This window comes from Lineus longissimus, chromosome 1 (genome assembly GCF_910592395.1).
Source record: "Lineus longissimus chromosome 1, tnLinLong1.2, whole genome shotgun sequence".
NCBI classification, from domain to species: domain Eukaryota; kingdom Metazoa; phylum Nemertea; class Pilidiophora; order Heteronemertea; family Lineidae; genus Lineus; species Lineus longissimus.
The window spans coordinates 4,031,127-4,053,938 of NC_088308.1; the positions used below are offsets into that span (position 1 = coordinate 4,031,127).

Below are 22,812 nucleotides of genomic sequence, written 5' to 3' on the forward strand. Positions count from 1 at the left end.
TGGGATGTCTTGAGAGGAAAAGATGGTCATTTTGTTGCCTGTCTTCTGTCCATGTCTAGATTGCGTTCATATACTGAGCAAACTCATTGTGCCATGTTACTATCTTGACTTTTTTCTTTTTAGGTGTTGGATGGGTTGTTGCTTGATCCCACTGTGCCTCGATCGATGTAAGGATGTCGTCCATACATGCCCCAGCTGTAACACTGTGATAGCAAAATATGAACGAATGTAATTATAACTTGTTGCCCTTTCAAATAAAACATGATACGATCTGAAATTTTCGTTGTTGGAATAAGTGTGTTGTTGCAAAAAGAATGTCTACGTCACCTCTTCCATAGAGCATCATTATGACTTTTCCTATTTGCAAACAACTCCATTGAAAATATCAGTAAGTTAATGAAATATCAAAATATCAGAAAGTTACACCCAGATTTCAATCCATCGGAAGGTGTGAGATGGTCACATTCTGTCACAATCAGTGAGAGCGACCGGCTTCAGCGGAGACATCACAAGTGTTCTCCAAAGACTGCAACCACTCTGGCAGTAGGCACACTGGGACACAGGTCTGTTCAGAGAAGACTGTTGTTTGGCTGTTGAGGAGGAAAACCATGTCAAGTGATGATGTGTTTCAAATTTATGGGGTTCTCAGATTTTTTGGTAGTCCAGGATGATGTTGACCAGGCGGATGTCGGACAAAATCTACTGTTCTCAATACGGTACATTAAACATTACCTTTCTGCGTGAAACCAAGAGCAATATTCACTAAAAGGATATGTCGGTTAAGCGCTCATGAGACATATACTATTGTCACTACCATCTCAAGAAATGCAGTTTTGCCCTGTAAACGTGTTGCCAGAACGACGATGTGTTCCAGTGACTCTTCTGCACCAGCGCAGAAAAGGTGCAGGAAGAGAGATATGAGCTGCGTGTCATCGGAGATGCTATGCATGGTGTGTATCCCAGTTGGTCCTTTCATCCGAATATAGAGTGGAACCCCCGTAACACGACCCCTCATTGGATTGAGGTTGAATGGTCGCGTTACCGGGGTGGTCAACGACCGGGATTCGACTGTATACGACAGGTCATTTTGAAAACGAGGGTTCTTTCGGACATCTCACGTGCCATTTGGGCAGCCAATTACCTTCGGTGGCTAGTGATGGACCCCTACCGACCATGTGGCCGAATACAGCATCAGTATCACTAGGCCGATAATTCAATACGTTTCAATCTTGGGGCACGCAAATAATCTTGCATCTGTCTTCGGCGGTTCGCACGGCCTGCATGGAATTTAAAACTCTAAATATAAAAAAAGAAAAACAAATTATTTAGTCAGATGCGATTAATAATTTAATGTATTTCGTTTTATATACAATTTGATTGCAAAATCTGCACAACACAAATATCGTATTTTAGTTCAAATCATTGAGTCTATATTGTATGCTTACTTGAAATGTAGAATTTTGCTAGAATCTGACAATTTGTCATTCGATAGGTCAAGGTCGCTACGTGGCATCAGCGTTATAGGTGGCAGCACGAGCATGACGAGTGCTTGGAAGTTCATGAATTTTGTCAAGAAGTGAAGTCGTTTCAAAGACATTTCAAGATGTGTGGTGGGTATTTTATGGTTTTATCTTGTAAACAAAGCATAATCGTAGGTTTCCTTTACATCAGTAGTGTGTTTCTGCCAATTTTCATGTATATCTTCGAGCTAATGAGGCCTATCTCGTATCTGTCTGATTTGGCTTGCTGATTTTTTCTGTTTTATACTGAAAATCATGAAATCCATGAATGAATCATCTCGTCGTCATCCATCCCAACAGGTAGTAAATGAGTCTGTTCACTCAAAGGAAGATGTATTTTCAAAGATGTATTTTAAGTCTTTTTTATTGTAACATAACAGATTTTTCCTGAATTCCCAAAAGACCCCTTAAAATGTTACGAAAATTGTGAGAAGTAAACTTTTCTGCCAATTTTACTTCTTTCCTGACTCAAAAGGTTATTAAGGGTAGCTGGTGTTTCCTGTGGGTAGGTTGGGTTTACAAACTGAAAGGGACATATTTATGTTGCAGGAAGTCCAACAAACATGTCATTATCGAATCAGTGTATCACTATCAGAATCATTTCTTTGCTAAATGATTCAAAGATTATCTTTGCCATTGTAAAATTTTCAAGTGTCAGAGTGGAGTTCTATTCCTGTTGAGTCTTAGGGAGTTTAATTAAGACATGCATTCATCGAAAAATGATCCCAGCCAGCACATGTTTTAGTTTAATTATTGAACAAGATATTGAAAACTGCAACATGTGTTTGACAGACATGGCAAGTGTTACTAATGAGTCACTGGAAACTCAAATTACGTGTGGTTTGATTTTGATTTTTAACATGACATTTTTCTTGAACTGGGTTTTCGGTATATTGGTGTGACCCTTATAGTACAGTAGCATACACATACTGATATCAAATGTCATCTCCTCAGTTAATACATACTATTTACATGTACATGTATATTTAGTATAGAAATTTGAAGTGTGCTTTCTGTGCTGTGGCATGGTCCCACAGCATGTGCATTGACATTTTAGGAATACTTTGGTGGGTTGCTGTTTGATCAGGCCTTGGAAAAGCGCTATATATACAACAAGTGTTATAATTTTCATTTATTATTCATGTTATTACATATAAAATCGTAATTTGCGGCATCACCAATGATGGCATAGTGACCCTCAGACAATGTCAGATATTTCATCATCTGTCCTAGACAATGTCAGATATTTCATCATCTGTCCTTGACAATCAGCCAAAGCTGACATGTATACGGAATTATCAAAACATACAAGTAAACATTTTGATTCATGCAATCTTAGGCTTGTTTGACGTAACATACATCACATCACCAGAAACTGTTACAAAAACAAGACATACATTGCTGGAAACTCTGATTACGTGTGGCTTGATTTCGATTTAAAAATGTCCTTGTTCTTGAACTGGGTTTTATGTATTTGGTGTCCCAATACACATGCTGATTATGTCAACTTTCCCCGACTCAATTTTACAAAACGAGTTGGATCTGTTTTCTATGGGTAGGTGGATTACATCAGCCAAACAATTTTCTAAGTGCACCCTGATAACAATAGTCAATGTGAGTTGGTAACAGATGCTGGCAGTCTGGTGCACAGATTGATTACAGCCTGTACAATGCACATATGGGACCCGTTCCGGCAAAACCAGTCGCGTGTCAGGTTGAGATAGACTGTTTGTTCATTTCACTATTGTCTGCCTTTTGTAAAATCTGAGGACATCAATTTCTTCTTTTATCTCCTGGCGTCCATGTGCGACATGCCACTGGTTGGGTTACATGGGGTGTTGATAGCCTGAAAAGTCCTACACAACAGACAATCAAAGAAAGAACCATTGTTCCTTCAGCATATTCAAAAACTAACAAGAGTGCTACAAAACCATATATGTAGATATGTATGTACACTTTTAGAACATTTAGAAGGTCCACAGCTTTCGGTTTCTTGCATTTTCTATCAATACTGAATATCATTTTAAAATCTGATCAGCAGTCTTGTTTTTCTTTGTAGGAATATTTGCATACCTGAATTACAAGACCCCGTGTACCAGGAAACAGATTCTGGAAATTCTCATCAATGGACTAAAGCGACTTGAATACAGAGGATATGATTCTGCGGGTAAGATTCTAATGTTAGGCTAGTGATAATCACTGCATGTTGTAGCCCTAGATTTTGAGGCTGAATGTTACATTGAAGTGAGCTCCGATTGTGCCAGCAATCCATCACAGAGCCACAACTTGGCAAAATAAATGATGTACAAATTAGGAGGGAATCCCTAGTACCCCTGCATGTAAAACGTATTTGTCCCATTTGTTGGGCAGTGAACAATGGACCTGCATATGATATCATAGTGACCATTCCTTCAGTTGACCAAACCCTCCTTTTTATTCAGTCACACTCACACATGGTCAAACATGCCAGAAAGGTGATAAACATGATATAAAAACAGCTGTGTTGATTTCAAATAATCAGAATGGTTCAGAATAACTGGGTTGTAAAAACTGATCAACATGTTGTCATTCAGATTTTTGAATCAATAAATGTCATTCCATTACCAAAGGCTTTCCTTTGAGGCATATTGATGTGTGCAAATGGGGCAATTTTCTACTTTGCTTGTTCAGAATATTCATTGCCAACTACTCCCTGGACAGTAGATGTAGATACACCTATAAATCAGGAACAAAAGGTGACAGTTGGGGGTCAGTCTATGGGAATAGGGCTTTGTGATAGGATTTGGCGGTCATTGACTTGTGGTGACATGTTGAGTCGGTGTGTACGTACGTCATAATGGAATGTTCTTTGTTTGAAGAAACTTGATTGTGGGACATATGATCTGCTTGGAATTAAGTGTAGAATATGTGAGCTGTCATTGCAAAACCAGGCGCATGTTGCTCTGAGCTTAGCAGGTTGAGGCAATCTGGTTATTCGTTTCCCTGTTGTCTGCCTTATGTGAAATCTTAGTACATCAGTTTCTTTCACTATCTCCTGGTGTCATAAGCAACTAGGCTCATCTTCTGTGAGACATGCAGCTGTCTTTGCTGTGACGGGTCACATATAATGTTATAGGCTTTTGTCAAGAATTATTCATGCATTCACATGTATGCACAACTGAATGCCAAGATGTCGGCTCAAATGGTTCGTGAACATGACATGCATGAACAGCCAATAACATGGACAATGACTCAATTGACTGTTGTTGTCTTCATACTCAATTGAGGACACTGATTTTGGTCCCAAGTTGGTCATTTTTATTCAATATGACCTCTGTAATCAGGACACCTCTCTAAAGGACAGCAATTCTTAGTCCCAAGGGTGTCCTTAATAGAGAGGTTATACTGTAAATAAAATCATGTAATTTTGTTCCCTAATTAGGAAGGTTACTGTGATAGAATCATATAGTTTTGTTCCCTAACAGAGAGTTTCTACTGTAGTGTACGTATAAGTTAATAAGCATATAGTTTTGTTCCCAATTTATTATTGGTACATGATGTCTTCCAGGTGTGGCAGTTGATGGAGGGAATGAGTGTAACTGTAAATATGCCCCGATGAGGCTGATCAAGAAGAGAGGGAAGGTCTGCATGCTCGATGAGGAGATCCAAAGTAAGAGTTTTCAAAATGTTGCTGTTTTCGATTAGCGATATCTGGTCAACTATTAGTAAATGAGTGCCGTACTGTGAGGCATGGAAATTCTGCAGTGCTAAAAAGTTTGTGAATTTGGTCATTTTAGATTTATGGAAGACTAAATTCCATGATGGTGTTGAAATTGAATGCTTTTGAAATATGCCTTAGAGATAAACTTCTTGCATAGTCTGTGATTGCCTTTGCGAAAATTGCAAAAATTTACACCCTCAACCTTTTGTTAAATCAAATATCTTAATTCTGCTTTGGGACCCCTGCATGGGGATTTTGTATCCTGATCTGGAGAGTAGGCCCTCAATTTGGTTGGACTTGTAATAAAATCGCTGACGGGAGATGTAGTGGAAATGCTGGAACTTGCTTGGAACAGCATAAACTATTGGGAATTTTGAGTTGATTAAACGGGTGCAGGAATAAAGCCAGTCATTGTATGAGTCTGCGTTGGAATTCAATAAACAGGTAAAAAAATGTGGGTCTTCTTTGTGATTTCAGTGCAAGAAGACTTGAATTTCGACCTTGTGTTTGATACCCACTGTGGCATTTCTCACACCCGTTGGGCGACTCACGGTGAACCGAACGCAGTCAACAGCCATCCACAAAGATCTGACAAGGAGAATGGTGAGCAGGCAGGGTCGACATAGCATAACATTAAAAGATGTATTTTCCAGCCCTATGGAAAGCTGGCCGATTAGGAAAACACCCTGCAATAGCTTTACTGATAAAAATAACAGGAGACCATTTGAGGCAGAAAATAGAATTTTAGAATATCAAATTATCTTGATGAAAGTTCATTGGTCTTTAAACGTTGTTTCTTGGAGTATTTGGGCCGATATCTTGACCAATTTGGAACACACTTAATAGTCTGTGTTCTTACTTTCCTTCTCCTATTCTTTCAGAGTTTGTTGTTGTCCACAATGGCATCATCACCAATTACAAGGACATCAAGGCATTTTTGGTACATATCAATCAGAATTAAGAGTCAGTAGATTGCATTTAAAATCGTTCAAAATACTGTTTACCTGTCGGACACTAGCAAGATAAGATGTCATTTGTGTCTATAACAAGTTGAGACATGGCAATGGGGGTACATTTTGGAGAGCCAAGTAAATAAATATTGATAAGGTTAGAGTGCAATATTTGAAGGAATTTATTGTTATTCAAACTATATGAGATAAAAGCTTGCCGAAAACTGACATGTTTATCCTATATGCACGCCCCAATGCATTATCAGTGCATGCCTTTTACTTTAAACTGGGAAATAGTCTTTTAGTTCTATCTGTGTTTCAGATTAAAAAAGGCTATGAGTTTGAGTCGGAAACTGATACAGAAGTCATGCCGAAGCTGATGAAGCATTTCTGGGACACGCACAAGAATGACCCGAACATCACATTCCGAGAATTGGTGGAAATGGTCATTCAGCAGTTGGTTAGTGTAAAGTGTAGACATCATTGATGTTCTCCTAATTGAGGCCATCAATCACCAGTCTTTGTCTTCAACTAGGCACCAGTGCAGCTTTCAGTGCATTTGGGTCATTTGAAAAACACCTTAAGAAAAAAGCTTCCATATGGACAGGTATATTGTGATTAAAAACTATCATGAAAAATAACACCGCACATAAAAACCAGTGCGGCCAGAGAGGAATTGGTTTAGGCTCAAGTCCTCAATCAGATAAAGCTATTGTGTAGATTGAGTCGGTAATCTGCTTGTTGAACATTTGAATTTCAACTCTTTCAATTTCAGGAGGGAGCATTTGCCCTAGCGTGTAAGAGTCGGCATTTCCCTGGAGAATGTGTCTGCACAAGGTGAGTGTGACTAACATGATGACTTTGGGTTGCCAATTGAAGCTAAATTTACCAGATATTTTCCGAAAACAAAATAGAGCTTCTTGCATTAGTGTTGAATAACTGAACTGTATCTTGAAAATCCTTTAGGCTTTATCCATCCTCACATGATTGTAAAATGACCTCGCACGAAGCCCTGCTGAAATTGGACCTTGCACCAGAGCATGTGGTGGTCGGAAAGTCATTGCTCAATCAGAGACGAGCCGCTGTTCCAAACGATGTTTATTTCATTAGCAGTGCAGCTATGACAATAATGATCATACATGCAGCATCCCCATTGCTTGGTGGTGCCCAGGATTAGGACAAAGCACACCCTGTTGTCATAAGAAAATTGCAATGTTTGATTCCCCGCTGAATGGTTGTAAATTTGATTTCCTTGCAGACGCGGAAGTCCTCTCTTGGTGGGTGTGAAGAGTGATACAAGGTTGTCAACAGACCATATCCCTGTCATGTACAGTAAAGGTAAGCATCCATCCAGTCCTGAGCCCAATCATTCGTTGAGGCCTCGTGCAAGTCACTTTTAATCAATCGGTCAATTCACTGGCAATTGACATCCTTGCATAGTACATGTACCATATTTGGATTGTCATCGTTTCCTCTGACAAGGAATAAGGTTGGAGGAGTTCTTGATCAAATGTAGTGATTCATCAGAAATATTTCTGTATGTATTTACACAATTGTACTGATCACTGATACTTATCAGTCAGGCTTATCAGTTGTACTTATCGCTGATAGTGGTACATGTATTTATCACTAATACTCATCAGTTTTGCTTATCAGTAGTTTGTAAATGGTGGAAATGAGACCTTAAAAATCGTTATTCTATAATTTTTTTATGCTGTTTATAGATGTCATGGAGCTTGATTCAGAGCAAGACTTGACAAGCAAAGGTCTGAGTTAACTCAGTTCATTGCTTTTGCTATCAAACTTGACAAGCTTGGGTCATGGTACGCCTGGACTCACCAAATTTGATTCTAACGCTACGCGAGATTGTATAGCCACTTCGTGAGAATTATGTGCATCATATCGCCACTTCTAAATCGGAATTCATGAATTACACGTAACGTCATGGCGTAAATGGCGACACAATGCAGAAGTGGCAATACAATATCGCACAATATTAGGTGTATCGACAACAAATGTACATTTTGGTTTGCGCTGTGAGGGAGTGGGTTATCATGATAATCTGACTTCACATGTACAGGACAGGTGTATATTGTATGACAGAAAAAGATAACTTATGAATTAGAGTAGAACCTCCCCTTGCGGACACCTATTCCAGGGTTCACGACCCCCGTGTTCATACACATGAATCCACTTTTTGGAAAAACTAAATGGAATACGGCATATGTAGGCTTCACAACCCCGTGTTCATACACATGAATCCACTTTTTGGACAATAATGGCATAACCAAGAGGTGTCCTTAATAGGTTAAGGACACCTCTACATTACAAACCAAAGCCCAGTCCCGTGGGTGTCTGCAATAGAGAGGTTATACTGTAGTTAATTAGATGTTCTTTCCCACTTTTTTATGCAATGGGTGTATTTTGTGCATTTAGTTGGGTGGTTTGTTGGGTGAAGTGCATGTACCTGCAGTGCGCCAGTAGCGGTAGTGTTCATCTGTAGTTGTAGTGTTCATCTGTAAAGCCATAGTGTTCAGTGCGATATAACTTGGACGTAGGTTTCATTTCATGTGGTCATAACTAATTTTTGATCAATTTCAAATAGTGTTTTTGTGTTGAATCAGCATGGTCTGTCATTCAATTCTTTCAGCCTATCATAATCATCACTTACCGGAAGATATAGGTAACATAATTTTTTCATCTGTCATGCCTTGCTAATTGCTTGTGGTTTTGTTAATATTTTTGAGTAGTTTTTATTGTGAATGGTGTACTAGCAGTGAATGGTGTAGCCTTAGTCTGGCACTGGTGTTACCGATAATGACGGTGTCCAATCAGTGGAATACATGTATACCACTTCTGGGCCACAATAGACGCGCTTAAATATTTTCTCAAAGTTTTAACCATAAATTTCACCAACCAGAAAAAATGCTGGTCTGCTCCTAGCAGAATTCAATCAATCAATTGGGCATCATGGATATTATCCTTCCTTTCATTAGTTTGGAATGTAGGAAAGCTAGCTTGCAGACAGTAAAGTATTACCGTGTTGACAGTAGCTTTGGAAGACAGAGGACTGGGTACCTCTGACGTCCTTATGTTGGTTGATCCCACTCTCCCCAGACAGTGTCTTGGGGTATTAGTTGTCTCACCTAAAACTCTGAGGGAAGGGTAAAAAGGAATACAAAATATTGAAAAATGAAGCCCTTTGTCAAGGTTTTGAGTTAAATGACAGCACCAGAGTGGTGTTTGGTCATCCAATGCCGACAGTAAGAATTAATTTCTAATCTTTAACACCTCAAACTAAATATTCGCATGAGATTTTAACTGCTTTTTGACTGCTTTCGGATTTTGTACCATCAGAAAGCAGTTATGTTTGCAACACGAAGACCACCCCAGCCAAAACACAGCACAGTGTGTATGTAACATAGAAGACGTCGTTAAGAATTTGCATCAATTTGTCGTGCTTATGAATGTGGGTTATGGTTTGCATAAACTTTTGCTTTGAATATTTACCCATTTTAATGGTAATTTCTTTATTTCTGCTTTTGCTGTTGTTCAGAGCAAGGTATGAACACATTTTACACTCGTGTGGTGCTGCATGAGGAGCCTTATCCTTTGTGGAAAGGGGTACGCCGTTCGTAATTACTTGTGGTCCAGTTAAATAGAAATCGACTAATACACAATGCCGTAGTGCAGTTATTATGAATACCAATTTGTTTAAACTTGGTATTCATAGTATTTGTGTATCAGTCTACACAACGGCAATGTTGAAATTTTATATTTTGGTAATATAAATTAATAGTACGTATTTCCGCAATTGGACATTTTGAATTCAATTACAAATTCAAAATTTTTAACGAACGGCATAGGCCTTTAACTCCTTTGTGAAATCACTTTCTTGAACATCTTTTTTTAACTTGCTTTTTCACAAACTCTTTTTGTTGGTTGAGGGAAGAACAGTCCCAGTCACAATTGACATACCCTTTGCTTTGTGTAAGCTGCGCACGACCTATGCTCTGGTGCTGCATAAGGTGCATGCAGCTCATACAATCATTGGGTTGCATGCATAACGCCATGGGAGTTGCACATACGACAATTTGACTGTGCAAAAAAGTTTTGGATTTTTTCCCAAATGAAATTGCCCATTTTGCTAACAATATTGCACATTTGAAACGTAATAGCGAAACCCATGAAGTGATAACTTTTTGGGGATTGGTGGTTTCCCAAAAAGTCATTCTTACTGTTATCCCTGTATGATTTTGAAATCGTATTACTTCTAGTTGAAGATACAGGTACTGCTTTTGCAGGTTGCGGAGCTGGTTTTTCTCAGGGATATCGGGTTGTTGGTCCACTTTTTCTTGCCCAAGCAGGTAACTGTGTGGTGTTTCAAAATCATATACTGGTTACGGGCAGCCAGAAAATGACAACAGACTCCCTTGAATCCTTTCTGGGGTGGTGTAATTGAGGGGCGAAGGGAATGGATCCAGTTCTTTTCTACCCTTCACAAGGCCAAAATAGATTTGGGTGAGTCTGTTGGCAATTTCCTGTGGCCCGTAGTAACTGGTATTTCATTTTTAATCAACACCCTGTGTAACATTTTTCTATCCCAAACTAGGTACCCAGGTCTTGTCTCCGCTGGTGTCATCTTCATCTATGCACCCATTCCTGTCAGTTCCTCCTGATCTTGCAATATGTGACCTGTCACAGCAAATGTGGCGCATGTTGCAGGGAAGATGAGCGTTAATGACACAGTCGTCACGGGGAGATAGTGGATGAAATTGATACTCGGATTTCATAAAAAGCAGACAACTGTAAAAGAAACAACCAGTCCGTCTCAACTTGTTAAGCTAAGAGTAATGCAAGTATCAATTCGTGTCTTGTACCCCACCTCCTCAAGGGTACGACACCTTTATCACCCTATAACGACATCTTAAGGCTCAAGCATCACCCTTTTTTCACCAATGCTACTTTTTCTTTCGTCAAGACATCACCATCAACAATATATCAGTTATCACGGCATCTAAAGTAACCGAACTAATTTTACTGGGTCAGGCTGCATGTTCGACAAGACATCGACACATTAGCATCCTTATTCTTTCCAGCTTCGCCAAATTTTCACTGAAGGAAAAATAAATACTACTCAAGCATCGGCAAACATTAGTGGTGATAGCTTAACTACCCTTGAGGAGGGGGGGTACAAGAAACGAATTGATACTTGCATAAGATGTGCCTGGTTTTAATTGCTGTGGTGGGTCACATATAAGATTGCTGATGTATTGGGCTAGATATAAAGTTTTCCCTTAGATAGCCCCCAAAGCGCTCGACTCGAATATCTATATTTCAATTAGGGGCAGTTTAAACCCTATCTGCGACGAAAGCTATTATAGTACCTCTTGCTGATTTTGTCAGCCAAGTCTCAACCTTCTGTTGTAAAATATACTTGCTTACAACTTTCATGTCCTATGCTTATGAACTTTAACCCGTTCTGCAAATCCATAAACCTTGTTAGCCAAATCTGTATGGTTGAATCAATAACGTAGCAATCACAGTAGGGCGATCATCCACATTTCCAGGTCATTAATCATTTTTTAATCGGAGATCATTAATCTAAAGAGCAGCCTTGGTGCTCTGCAATCAGTTAACGAGAGCCTTTTAATGATGTCTTTTTTTTTTTAAACAACTATTGATAATATCGGTTGCAACAATGGGTTGAGCTCTGATATCATTCATGAATGTCATTGGTTCGGCGATCAGCCTGCCTTAATATAATACCGGAGGCCAATGTTTTTTTTAAAAACCATGCAGATATTGTGAAACTCATTTTTCTATACAGTCATAACATTTGAAACAACATTGCCAAATTTCAGTTTGAGGAAAAAGCAATGAATAATGTAAACTGCTCAATTTTTACCATTGTTTTATTTTGGCAAATTTGCAAATAACCTACCTTTGCGAAAATAAAAATGCCAAAAAGCTATTATTTGATTGGGATACCAAAAGAAATCTTGAAATTCATCAAGTTAAAAACTAATTTTAAATTTTATTTTTTATTTTTTAGCATTAAATTTTTTTTCACAAATCATAGAAATAAATCAGTGTGAAAATATGGCAGTTTACAATTAGTGAATTGATATAAATGTGATGTAACTTTCTTACCGCAGAGGTTGTTGACAGTGATGGTAAGCATAATCAAGCGGGGATGGAGTTGGTTTTATTTTAGATGAAGCAGTGTAACCAAATCAAATTGGAAAGAGTCATTCTCCCACAGAAGGCCTTTCATGCTGTGGATTGTTTCTTAAAGGGACCACTTGGGCGTGATAGTTACCTGGCCAGGAGGATAATGACTCTGCTTGCCACCATGCACCGCCACCAGTAGTATTACACAGATGCCGAGTTCTAATAATGATTTTGGACGGTGTGGCAAGGCAGTTGTGGACATGGCAGGACGAGGCTGGGCTTGGTTACACCCCATTCTAGTGCATTGTTTATTGCAGTTCAAAGACATTTCAATTATCCTGTTTGAAGACGTCAAGGTCCTGCTGGAAGCCATTTTTGTATGCAAAACCAACATATCTCATGCCAAAGTTGTCCCTTTAAATACACTCACACTTTGATTGAGTGTATTTTAGAAACGATACAACAACAAAGGCCTGCTGCTGGAGGATGTGAAAGTATAGCCGACTTATTTCGTTGGTGCAAGCTCAGTTATAGCCTTAACCTTGCTGCTGTCATGGTGTGAAAAAAATCTCCATTGCAATTTTAATCAGCTTGTTTTGGTAGACATTAGCATTATCATCATCATAGGCTAAAATGAGCATTATCAGACCGAAAATAAGGGTTTAATGAAGCTGTTGGCACTATCTAGAACGGTTGTGTTGGGGTTTGCAAGTTGGTGGGGGTAAGAGTTGCCTGACCTGCAATTTGCATGAAGATCAGGTTTTTGTGAAATCAAGTGTGGTTGATATATTCTCAGTTGCCAAAGTTTGGCAGGCATTTTATTTTCGTAAATTTTGCAAAATAAAAAAAAAATGGCAAGACACTCATTTTTTTTCAATTTGAAAAACTGAAGAAAAAAGGCTATTTTGCCTAAATTAAAATAATGAGTTAAAAAAGTTTTGTGACATTTTCACAAATCACTAAAATAAAACAGCGCAGAAGTTTACATGACTATGACTGTGACCAATCCTGACATAACATTTTAAAATGTGTACATTTTGTGTAGTTGCTCACCAATCAGCAGGTCTACAGCTCCTGTGTAAGCCTCATGATAAAGAAGTGCTTGAGAAATGGTGTAGTGGACAAGCATTATTGCTATGTTGTAAATCAGTAAAACTCAACTCTTGCTAAGGGAACCTCAGGGCACGGATGTGTTGCAGCTATCACCCTCTAATATCGTATCAGAATGGGGAAATATTTTGTTGCCCAACTGTCTATCATTTGTTTTATTTTGTTAATATTTATTAGTACCAGGTAAAATTCTTTGTTTCACTTAAAACACCTTCAATGCCGTCTCCCTAGATCGGTTTTGTGACCCTAAACACTTTCTTACGAAACAGACTGCTTCAGTAACAAGATGGTAGTTAATCTTTCATCTTGACTATCCAATCAGGTCTTGTTTCCACTAGGGCATTTCTCTACTATATTTAAGTTGGTACAGGTTCTACTGTAGTGTACTCAATTGAACAAGTTTTTTAATTTCACAGTAATTTTTTCCATTGATTTTGAGTGCTCCATGCAATTGTCGACTCCAGTGAGCTGTCAAAGATATCCTGTGTCTGTGATGGCTACCTTTTGAGGCAGTACAGTGACATGATTCCTTTCCCTGCTGATGCAACAAAATGTGCCAAGTGTGAATAATGTAATCATGTAGCAAGTGACGTCCCCAGACTTTACAACTGCCTCTGTTGTGCTGATGACAGAGAGTGTGTCACGAGGGTCAGTGGTGTAAAATTGACATTCAAATGACATCTTTTGCTGCGTTGACATCATGTATATGGCCTCTGTAGTGTAGATAGATCATCAAAAACAAATATAACACACATTGACGTTAACACCCTAGCGGTTTACCTTGCCTGCATATTGTAAATATATTCAATATTGTTATAAAGGGCTGTTATCTGTTATCACAGTTTTGCAGATATTTCCAGGAAGTTAGGTTATTTTGAACCTGCCAGTACTTATTTGGGGAGAGGGGTGACTACATTCATACAACTTTAAAACTTCTTTCAGCAATTTTCATCAAAATGATTATTTCAATGCTTTTTATATTTCTTCATGTGTCAGCAAAATCTGACACTTAAATTAAAAAATTACAGAGAAGGAACTATGTGCCCTTCCATATTTCACCAGTGTGAAATCCGAGTGATTCCAAGTTTCATTTAGAAGTGATTTTCAGCACCGATATCTGTTTTCCAGATCATCGCGGCATGCTCCAGGCTCCAACAGGGCTGCAACGCGTGGAGAGTACAACAGAGCTGACCCCTATTGGTGACGCAAAAGAAATTGAAATTTTCTTTGCATCTGACGCCAGGTATGTTTGTAACAATAACCCTCACCGTAGAAACATTCATGTGATTTTCATGTTTTCGACAAATTTTTTATAGCAAATAGCCTAGTTCAAGCCGGGAGTCTGCTTGATTCCTGTGTAGGCTGGGAGTCTGCTTGATTCCTGTGTAGGCTGGGAGTCTGCTTGATTCCTTTCTAGGCTGGGAGTCTGCTTGATTCCTTTCTAGGCTGGGAGTCTGCTTGATTCCTTTCTAGGCTGGGAGTCTGCTTGATTCCTGGCTAGGCCGGGAGTCTGCTTGATTCCTTTCTAGGCTGGGAGTCTGATTCCTGTCTAGGCTGGGAGTCTGATTCCTGTCTAGGCTGGGAGTCTGCTTGATTCCTGTGTAGGCTGGGAGTCTGATTCCTGTCTAGGCTGGGAGTCTGCTTGATTCCTGTCTAGGCTGGGAGTCTGATTCCTGTCTAGGCTGGGAGTCTGCTTGATTCCTGTCTAGGCTGGGAGTCTGATTCCTGTCTGGGCTGGGAGTCTGCTTGATTCCTGTCTAGGCTGGGAGTCTGCTTGATCCTGGCTCGGCTGGGAGTCTGATTCCTGTCTGGGCTGGGAGTCTGCTTGATTCCTGTCTAGGCTGGGAGTCTGATTCCTGTCTAGGCTGGGAGTCTGATTCCTGTCTAGGCTGGGAGTCTGATTCCTGTCTAGGCTGGGAGTCTGCTTGATTCCTGTCTAGGCTGGGAGTCTGATTCCTGTCTAGGCTGGGAGTCTGATTCCTGTCTAGGCTGGGAGTCTTCTTGATTCCTGTCTAGGCTGGGAGTCTGATTCCTGTCTAGGCTGGGAGTCTGATTCCTGTCTAGGCTGGGAGTCTTCTTGATTCCTGTGTAGGCTGGGAGTCTGATTCCTGTCTAGGCTGGGAGTGTGCTTGATTCCTGTCTAGGCTGGGATAGGTAAAGTGCTTTGAAAATGTTGTACATTTTAAAGCACTATAAAAAGTTATTGTTAATTTTTTTCAGTGCTATTATTGAACACACAAACCAAGTGATCTTCCTTGAAGATGATGACGTCTGTGCGGTGGTCGATGGTGTCCTGTCCATCCATCGATTAAAGCGCAACCTGGAAGATTCACATATCAGAGAAGTGATCACATTGAAGATGGAGTTGCAACAAATCATGAAAGGTCAGTTTTGAAGAAGAGGCAAATGACTTGTGAGTAGAGTGTGGCAGTGGCGGATTGGTTAAGGCCTACACTATGGCCTACACTATTCGTTAAAAATTTGAAATTTGTCATTGAATTTGAAAATTTCCAACTGCCCAAATACGTACTGAATGTAAACATTGCACTGCGTATTCACCTGGATAGATTCTAATGGTTTGAAATCTTCCTTTCAGGAAACTATGGGTACTTCATGCAAAAGGAGATCTTTGAGCAGCCAGAGTCTGTCGTCAACACGATGAGAGGGCGGGTCAACTTTGAAACATATGAGGTCGTCCTCGGAGGGATCAAGTCTTATGCCGGCGAGATCAAGCGGTGTAGAAGACTGTTATTCATTGCCTGCGGGACAAGTTACCATAGTGCCGTTGCTGTAAGTTTCCTGTTACTGTTGATTTGACGAGGATTTGACTTTTGTGATCTTGAGGTTGAGGTCATAGGATTGGGCTTGGATCAATGTACATGTAATGTATACAGTAATATGTACATACATGTACTTTGAAAGTTCTTCTTGGGCTAGTTCGCTTTTCATTATCCTCAGTTCTGAACACTAGAATGTATAACTTTGCAGAGAAAATGGCAGCTACTGAAAAAAGAGCCTTTGACTGATACAAAACCGGTTCATGTGCCTTTCTCGTTTCTTCTACAGAGTTAAATTGCTGTTCTGTTTCAGACACGACAACTGTTGGAAGAGCTGACTGAGTTGCCAGTGATGGTGGAACGTGCCAGTGACTTCCTTGACAGGAACACGCCCATATTTAGAGATGATGTCTGCTTTTTCATCAGCCAGTCAGGTGAGTTGGGATTGTTTGGTTGCGAAATCTAGAGAAGCTTTGACCACCTGGTCGTCAAAAGATTATATTTGAATCGCCCTGGACTAGTGTGGTGTTAGAGGTACAGTAGCAAATCAGTATGAGGTCAAGCAACTACATTTACCATGAATCCGTCCGGAAGTGAACTTTTTTGTCTTTGTGCTAAAATGGAACAAATGATTTTATCTTGGTGCTGCACCTGGACAAAAAGCATTGTGAAGAACCCTGCTTGACAAACCAAAGGATTTCTTTTGTTATGACTGATTTAATCCGTGGGATCTTTCCTGTCAGTTTATCTGTCCTTATTGTATTTCAGGTGAAACTGCTGACACACTAGTGGCACTGAGATACTGCAAGGCAAAAGGTGCCCTGATCCTTGGCATTACCAATACTGTTGGCAGTAGCATATCAAGGGAGTCGCACTGTGGTGTACATATCAATGCTGGACCTGAAGTCGGGGTGGCAAGTACAAAGGTAAGAGAGAAGCAGCTATCAGAATTCGATGACCTATTACCAAATCGTACCATTTAGCACAATGAAATAGCCTCCATCACAGCCCGATGGTGCCACATGTCAACCATAACAATGCCATTGCAGAAGTCCATATCATAATGATGATCATGCTTGGTATGTGAGGATGTGAGGTTTGCTCATTGTGACGTGTGGCAAATGTTCTACATATACTTCTCATCACAAACCGTTAATTTCTAATCTGTCAACTGCAAACCGTCAGTTTGAGCTATGGACTTTAGTGAGTAATTAAAAAACATTGTTGATTTGTTTGTAGGCATACACGAGTCAGTTTATTTCACTGGTTATGTTTGGACTGATGATGTGTGAGGACAGGATATCTATGCAGGGGAGAAGGAAGCAGATCATTGATGGTCTCAAGAGTCTTCCAGGTGAGTACTTCGAAGATTATATAAGAAAGGAATGTGTCGGTGGAAGCAAGAATTGACAGTGCGTCAGAAGGTGTACAGTCATGGGTAAAAAAAGTCTAAAAACAACCGCTTTATGTGGATCCATGAGAAGTGATATGAAATTGTGCACTGTCATGATAACGACCTCCAATGACTGTATCCGTCTTGACATTTTTGAGAAAGACATCACTTTCAGATCTTTGCCAGTGACTTTGAAGATCAATTGCGTTGTTTTGTGTACATTACTGATTTTAAATTTTGTAGGCTTGATCGATGAGGTGCTGAAAATGGACAACCAGATTCATACTCTTGCCCAGGAGTTATACCAACAGCGCAGTCTACTCATCATGGGACGAGGTTACAATTATGCTACATGTCTTGAAGGTGCTTTGGTAAGTTAACCATTTCAATTCAAAAAGATTTCTTGAGAGGCTTCTCTGTTGTGTGCTGAAATATGACAGCTTGCTGTTTTTGCTTCAACTGTGAGCCAGATTTACACTTTGAGAATGTGAAGTTAAATATATTTTGCTTTGCTTTGAGCCCGTCCTTGCTCAAGCGCTTCATCATTCAGGAGACTTCCAGGGGATGTACACTGTAAGAGCAGTTCAATAGCACTTCCGTTGAGAAGAGCAGAAATGATTTGCCCCTTCTGTTGAGAAGAGCAGAAATGATTTGCCCTTTCTGTTGAGAAGGGTATTAAAGAGCCATTGGACACTGCTGTGCTTGTTAAATGCTGGGAAAGTTTTTAAATCGTAGCTTTCTATTCCAGAAAGTGAAGGAGTTGACGTATATGCATTCTGAAGGTATTTTGTCTGGAGAGTTGAAGCATGGCCCACTGGCCCTAGTTGATAAAGCGATGCCAATCATGATGATAGTCACCAGGGATAATACATATGAGGTAAGGACAAGAATGCAATTCTTGGTTAAAATTTACAATCCCCGATCGGAAGTAATGTAGTTTGATCGCATTAGCCATAAATCCATTGAACAGTGGTGCTTATCTCCCAAGAAAGGTCATTAATTGAGGATTAAAAAATTGGGGATTGTAAACTTGTTCCCAATTCTTTCCTACTCTAATATTATATTTTTTTAGTGGGGCCTACTGGCAAGCTCATTAACCCCCCCCCCCCCCCATTTCACCTATTTTGTCTGATTTTTCAGAAATGCATGAATGCAGTGGAACAAGTCCAGGCTAGAAGTGTAAGTATCCTTGAGAACTTTATTTGATATTAAGATTAGGGTTTGTTAGCCTTCCCGATATTCTTCTTCTGCATAGTGTGTGCTCTTATTGGGTGTCACTGCGGCTTCTAAAAAGTCATCTTGCGCCAAATAAGTTTTTGAAATTGGTTCAATTTTTTTCCATAATTCAAATGCTTCGAATTCTTTACCATAGCAGAATACTTCTCATCCTTTCAGGGTCGGCCCATTTTGATATGTGACAAGGGCGATGCAACGACTGTGTCTCACGGCTCCAAGGTCATTGAGGTGACCAGGACGGTAGATTGCCTCCAGGGCATCTTGACAGTGATTCCCTTGCAACTGCTTTCATTCCATATAGCCGTTCTCCGAGGTTATGATGTAAGTATCATTTGGCTTATTGCAAGAAAGTATGAAAGTGTCCTGAAAGCTTACTCTGGGCTATTGGAGTGGCTCAGTGGAAACACCAGTACCTGTTACCTCTGAGGTCTTGGGTTCGATTCCTGGTCGGTCCCGGCATACTCACTTGATAAAGAAGGTGATTCTCTCCAACGGCTAAGGATTCCTCTGTTGTCTCTGGCTTCCTTTTACATTACGTTAAAAGTGGCGAAATATTATCAACAGAGCTATTGGTCTTTGTTCACTCATGTCATTTTCAATTCCAGGTTGACTGCCCACGAAACTTGGCCAAGTCTGTCACTGTGCAGTAACATCATGAACAAAACAAGCTGCTGAAACTCCAGAAGGAGAAGGGAAAACAAGTTGACATCACAAAGCTCAGCTTGATTCAGTGTACTATTTTCCTATCATAGCATCCTGCAGCTGTGCATGCGGTTCTCGGCTTTTACTTTACACTATGACCAAAGGATTCTTGCCTTTATAGGTAAACAGTTCAAATGCTGCTCTTTGCCTCTGCTTCAAACACATCTTTTTTATTGCAAGTACATGTATTACTTCACTTTAGTGCAATAAATGAAATGAAATTTTCTCACATGTGGGTACAATGTCTTAGTGAAAGCATTCTGAGTTATCTTGATGTTTACTAAAAGAAATAGAGTGTGTTTCTGCCTCGCAGCTGCGACAGAAAAGATCTGTACTTCATATATATTCATATATATATACGCATATATCATTTTTGGAGTCAATTTATTGTTCTTTGTCAATGATCTTCTTCTGGTCTTTGAGTTTGCTTTCACAGCCTCTATTTGATTCAAATGTATTCTTCCTCTGAGTTAGTTGAACCTGCAGACTTTTTAGTCAGTCAGGCGTTTGCTAAAATTTGTTGAAATTGAGATGATGAACTGTTGACCAGCAGAAGCATTGATGTTGGCTTTTGCCTTTGCACCTGGAAAGCTTTTGCGACATTCCTTCTAAAAGTATGTTATCGAGGAGGTAATAGTGGGTCACTGCACATAGAGAAGCATTGTAGGATGCTGGTGTACTAATGTATAGGGGACCCACTGTCGGCTCCTCGATAACATACTACGTACCTTAAAGGACAAGTTGTGAATGAATAAATCCCTCCCCCTTTAATATAGAAGGGGAGCCACCTACAAAACAGAAAGAGGAGACATGTTTACAGACATTTCTAGTTCATTTTCTGTATGGTAGGTGGCACCCCTACTATAAGGAGGGTACATTTATACAACATTTTTGATTCTCTTCCGTCTGTCGAAGAGCTAACAAATTTTGCTAACGAGGTGCCGGTCCTCTTTGTCAAAAAAGAAGACATCCAATAATATAAATGTAAACAAATGATAATGATGTGGAAAGAAGGTTGCTCAATACTTAATTTATGTAATGTATACTTGAGATTAATGCTTCAAAACTTGTGTGAATTTAGCATGTGTCAGTTTGTGGTGGAATGTCTATATATGACTTCTATTCTTGCCTCCTTCTTTCTGATAAATAATCCTATCCCATTGATTCAGAAACTTGTATGTTTTGACCTGTCGGCATGGTTGAGGGCCAAAGTAGTTCAGACGTTGATACAGTGAACCATCAAATTGGGTTAGGTGGTCCATATATTCAGTTCAATCAAAGTCGCGGTGTGGCAATACTGAGAAACACAGTGGGAGTTCGTTTGCTGCAGCAGTTTGGCACCGAGTTGGTGTCGACGATTGTCACTTCTGACACTTCTCCCATTTTGTCGATGATCATAGCTTGGTTTACAAATGCAAATAGTTGTATAGTTAGCTAATTTGAAACTATCAATTATGTGCATTTGGAGCCAAAACCCTGCCAAAGGAATGACAAAAAATGCGTGTAAAATCAAGGGGTCGTATGTGAATTTTCTTTGTTTTGAGAAAATAGATTACATGCAGGTTGTTTTGGCTTTCAAATATTAAAATGTTCTTTTTTCACCAAAACCCAATGATTATATTGCCAATGGACAAATGGCTGCACTATCATTCAATTTATTTACCACTTCATGAAAACGACACGTCTCATCATATGGGTAATGTTATAATATGATTAACTCCAAAATGTTTAATATGACGTACATCTCGTTTTCGATGACAATCTTCTTGATAAACCTACTGAAGTATTCTATTAATAGGTATTAGTATGAAGTCCGATGGTTGGATAAGGTGTAGGTGAAGTAGAACCTTTCAGTCTATCAGTATTCATATTGGGAAGGCAATAAACTTAACTGTCAGTACAACATACATTCTGGGCTCTAGGAGAGAAATCTTCTTGGTGAAATAGGAGATGAGAAGTTCTGTGAGTGAATTTTCTACTATTCAGAGGTTTGAAAAAATTGGTAATGGGCAAAATTAGCTCAATATAATTATAAACCTGTCTCTAATTGCAGTGATATAGTGTAAATATTCTATCTGTAAATAACATTCACTATTTCTTAGTTGAATCACCAGTGAATTAAATGAAATGGCGAAAGGTTCAAAATTCTCATTCTCGAAACTTAGTTTCAAGGTGATAATGCAATGTTCAGCTGAATTGTATATGGCTGAAAAGTTCACTGAATTGTATATCGCTGAAAAGTTCACTGAATTGTATATGGCTGAAAAGTCTTGCTAATGAGAATGCTAATTATTACATGTATCATATAAAAGGGAGTATAAGTTCAATTATGATATTAATTTATTGTAGAAATACCTTAGGTAAGGTTTAAAATGTTAATGACATAGATGCTCACCCAGTGGTCATAAATCGGTTTAGAATCTATTTCTTGTCATTCAGAGGAGCATTACACTAAATACAGTGAGTTGTTACTAAAAACTTGCATTGACAGATTAATAAACAAAGAGTAATATATAATTGCATTGGAATTAAAGATGCACCATGCAATGACATGTACACACCAGTTAAAGAGGAAAAACCGGCTGGGCCGAAGAAGGGCACATCCACCCCTCAATCCACAATGCCAATGGGAAATACACGTACATGCTGAGCATTCCAAATGGGTGCCTGATTCACTTGTATACAAGTAGATTAATCCATACTTGATTACATGCATGTGTATGTTATTTTGTTTTGTTTTCCAAACTTTCTCATCTCACTTCAAACCTGCTTAATATATTAGAAAATATTTTCTGAATAATAAATATCTTCTTGGGTATAAAGGAATTCTGAGTGCCTCTTCTTTCGGGCTCACCCGATGAGTCTATACAATCGCAGAGTATCCTTGGTCATTGGCATTTTGTCCATTGGAGACGACACGACGGTCATCTTCAGGAAGATTTCAAACATGGTGGTGACTGTCCTTCCTATGGAGGAGATTGTCCTCATGTGTACCAGAGGGTTGTCTTCAGGAAAAAATCAGCATATTGGAGTCCATCCTTCTTATGGAGGAGATTGTCCTCATGTATTTTGGAAGCGGTCGTCTTCAGGAACGAGTTCCACATGATGGAGATCGTCCTTGGAGAAAATTGCCCTAATGTCTCTCTATTGGAAACTCGAGAAGGATTCACGGAAGTTTTAAGTGGCCCATGCTCTCAGAGGAGTGAAGAGCTTTTAGTAAGTACTATTGGTATCGGTTGTATTCACATGT

The 22,812-nt window shown here is 39.4% G+C and overlaps 1 protein-coding gene across 12 annotated transcripts; it reads left to right on the plus strand.

The window, feature by feature from the left end:
* Window positions 1-1,525: 1,525 nt before the first annotated feature.
* Window positions 1,526-22,388, plus strand: LOC135485664 (glutamine--fructose-6-phosphate aminotransferase [isomerizing] 2-like). Of its 12 annotated transcripts, XM_064768006.1 has the most exons (23): window positions 1,526-1,610; window positions 3,580-3,687; window positions 5,068-5,169; window positions 5,698-5,823; window positions 6,102-6,160; window positions 6,493-6,630; window positions 6,946-7,007; window positions 7,429-7,508; window positions 7,895-7,936; window positions 8,821-8,853; window positions 10,475-10,537; window positions 12,329-12,346; window positions 14,583-14,697; window positions 15,675-15,838; window positions 16,051-16,244; window positions 16,545-16,665; window positions 17,000-17,157; window positions 17,471-17,585; window positions 17,868-17,995; window positions 18,373-18,501; window positions 18,765-18,803; window positions 19,020-19,181; window positions 19,466-22,388. In XM_064768006.1, exons 1-23 carry the CDS (start codon window positions 1,604-1,606, stop codon window positions 19,508-19,510), a joined length of 2,208 nt encoding a protein of 735 aa, XP_064624076.1. In that variant the 5' UTR covers window positions 1,526-1,603; the 3' UTR covers window positions 19,511-22,388. The 12 variants fall into 12 exon arrangements, with proteins under 12 accessions (XP_064624076.1, XP_064624087.1, XP_064624104.1 ...); XM_064768017.1 differs by lacking the exon at window positions 12,329-12,346; XM_064768034.1 differs by lacking the exon at window positions 10,475-10,537.
* Window positions 22,389-22,812: the final 424 nt, after the last annotated feature.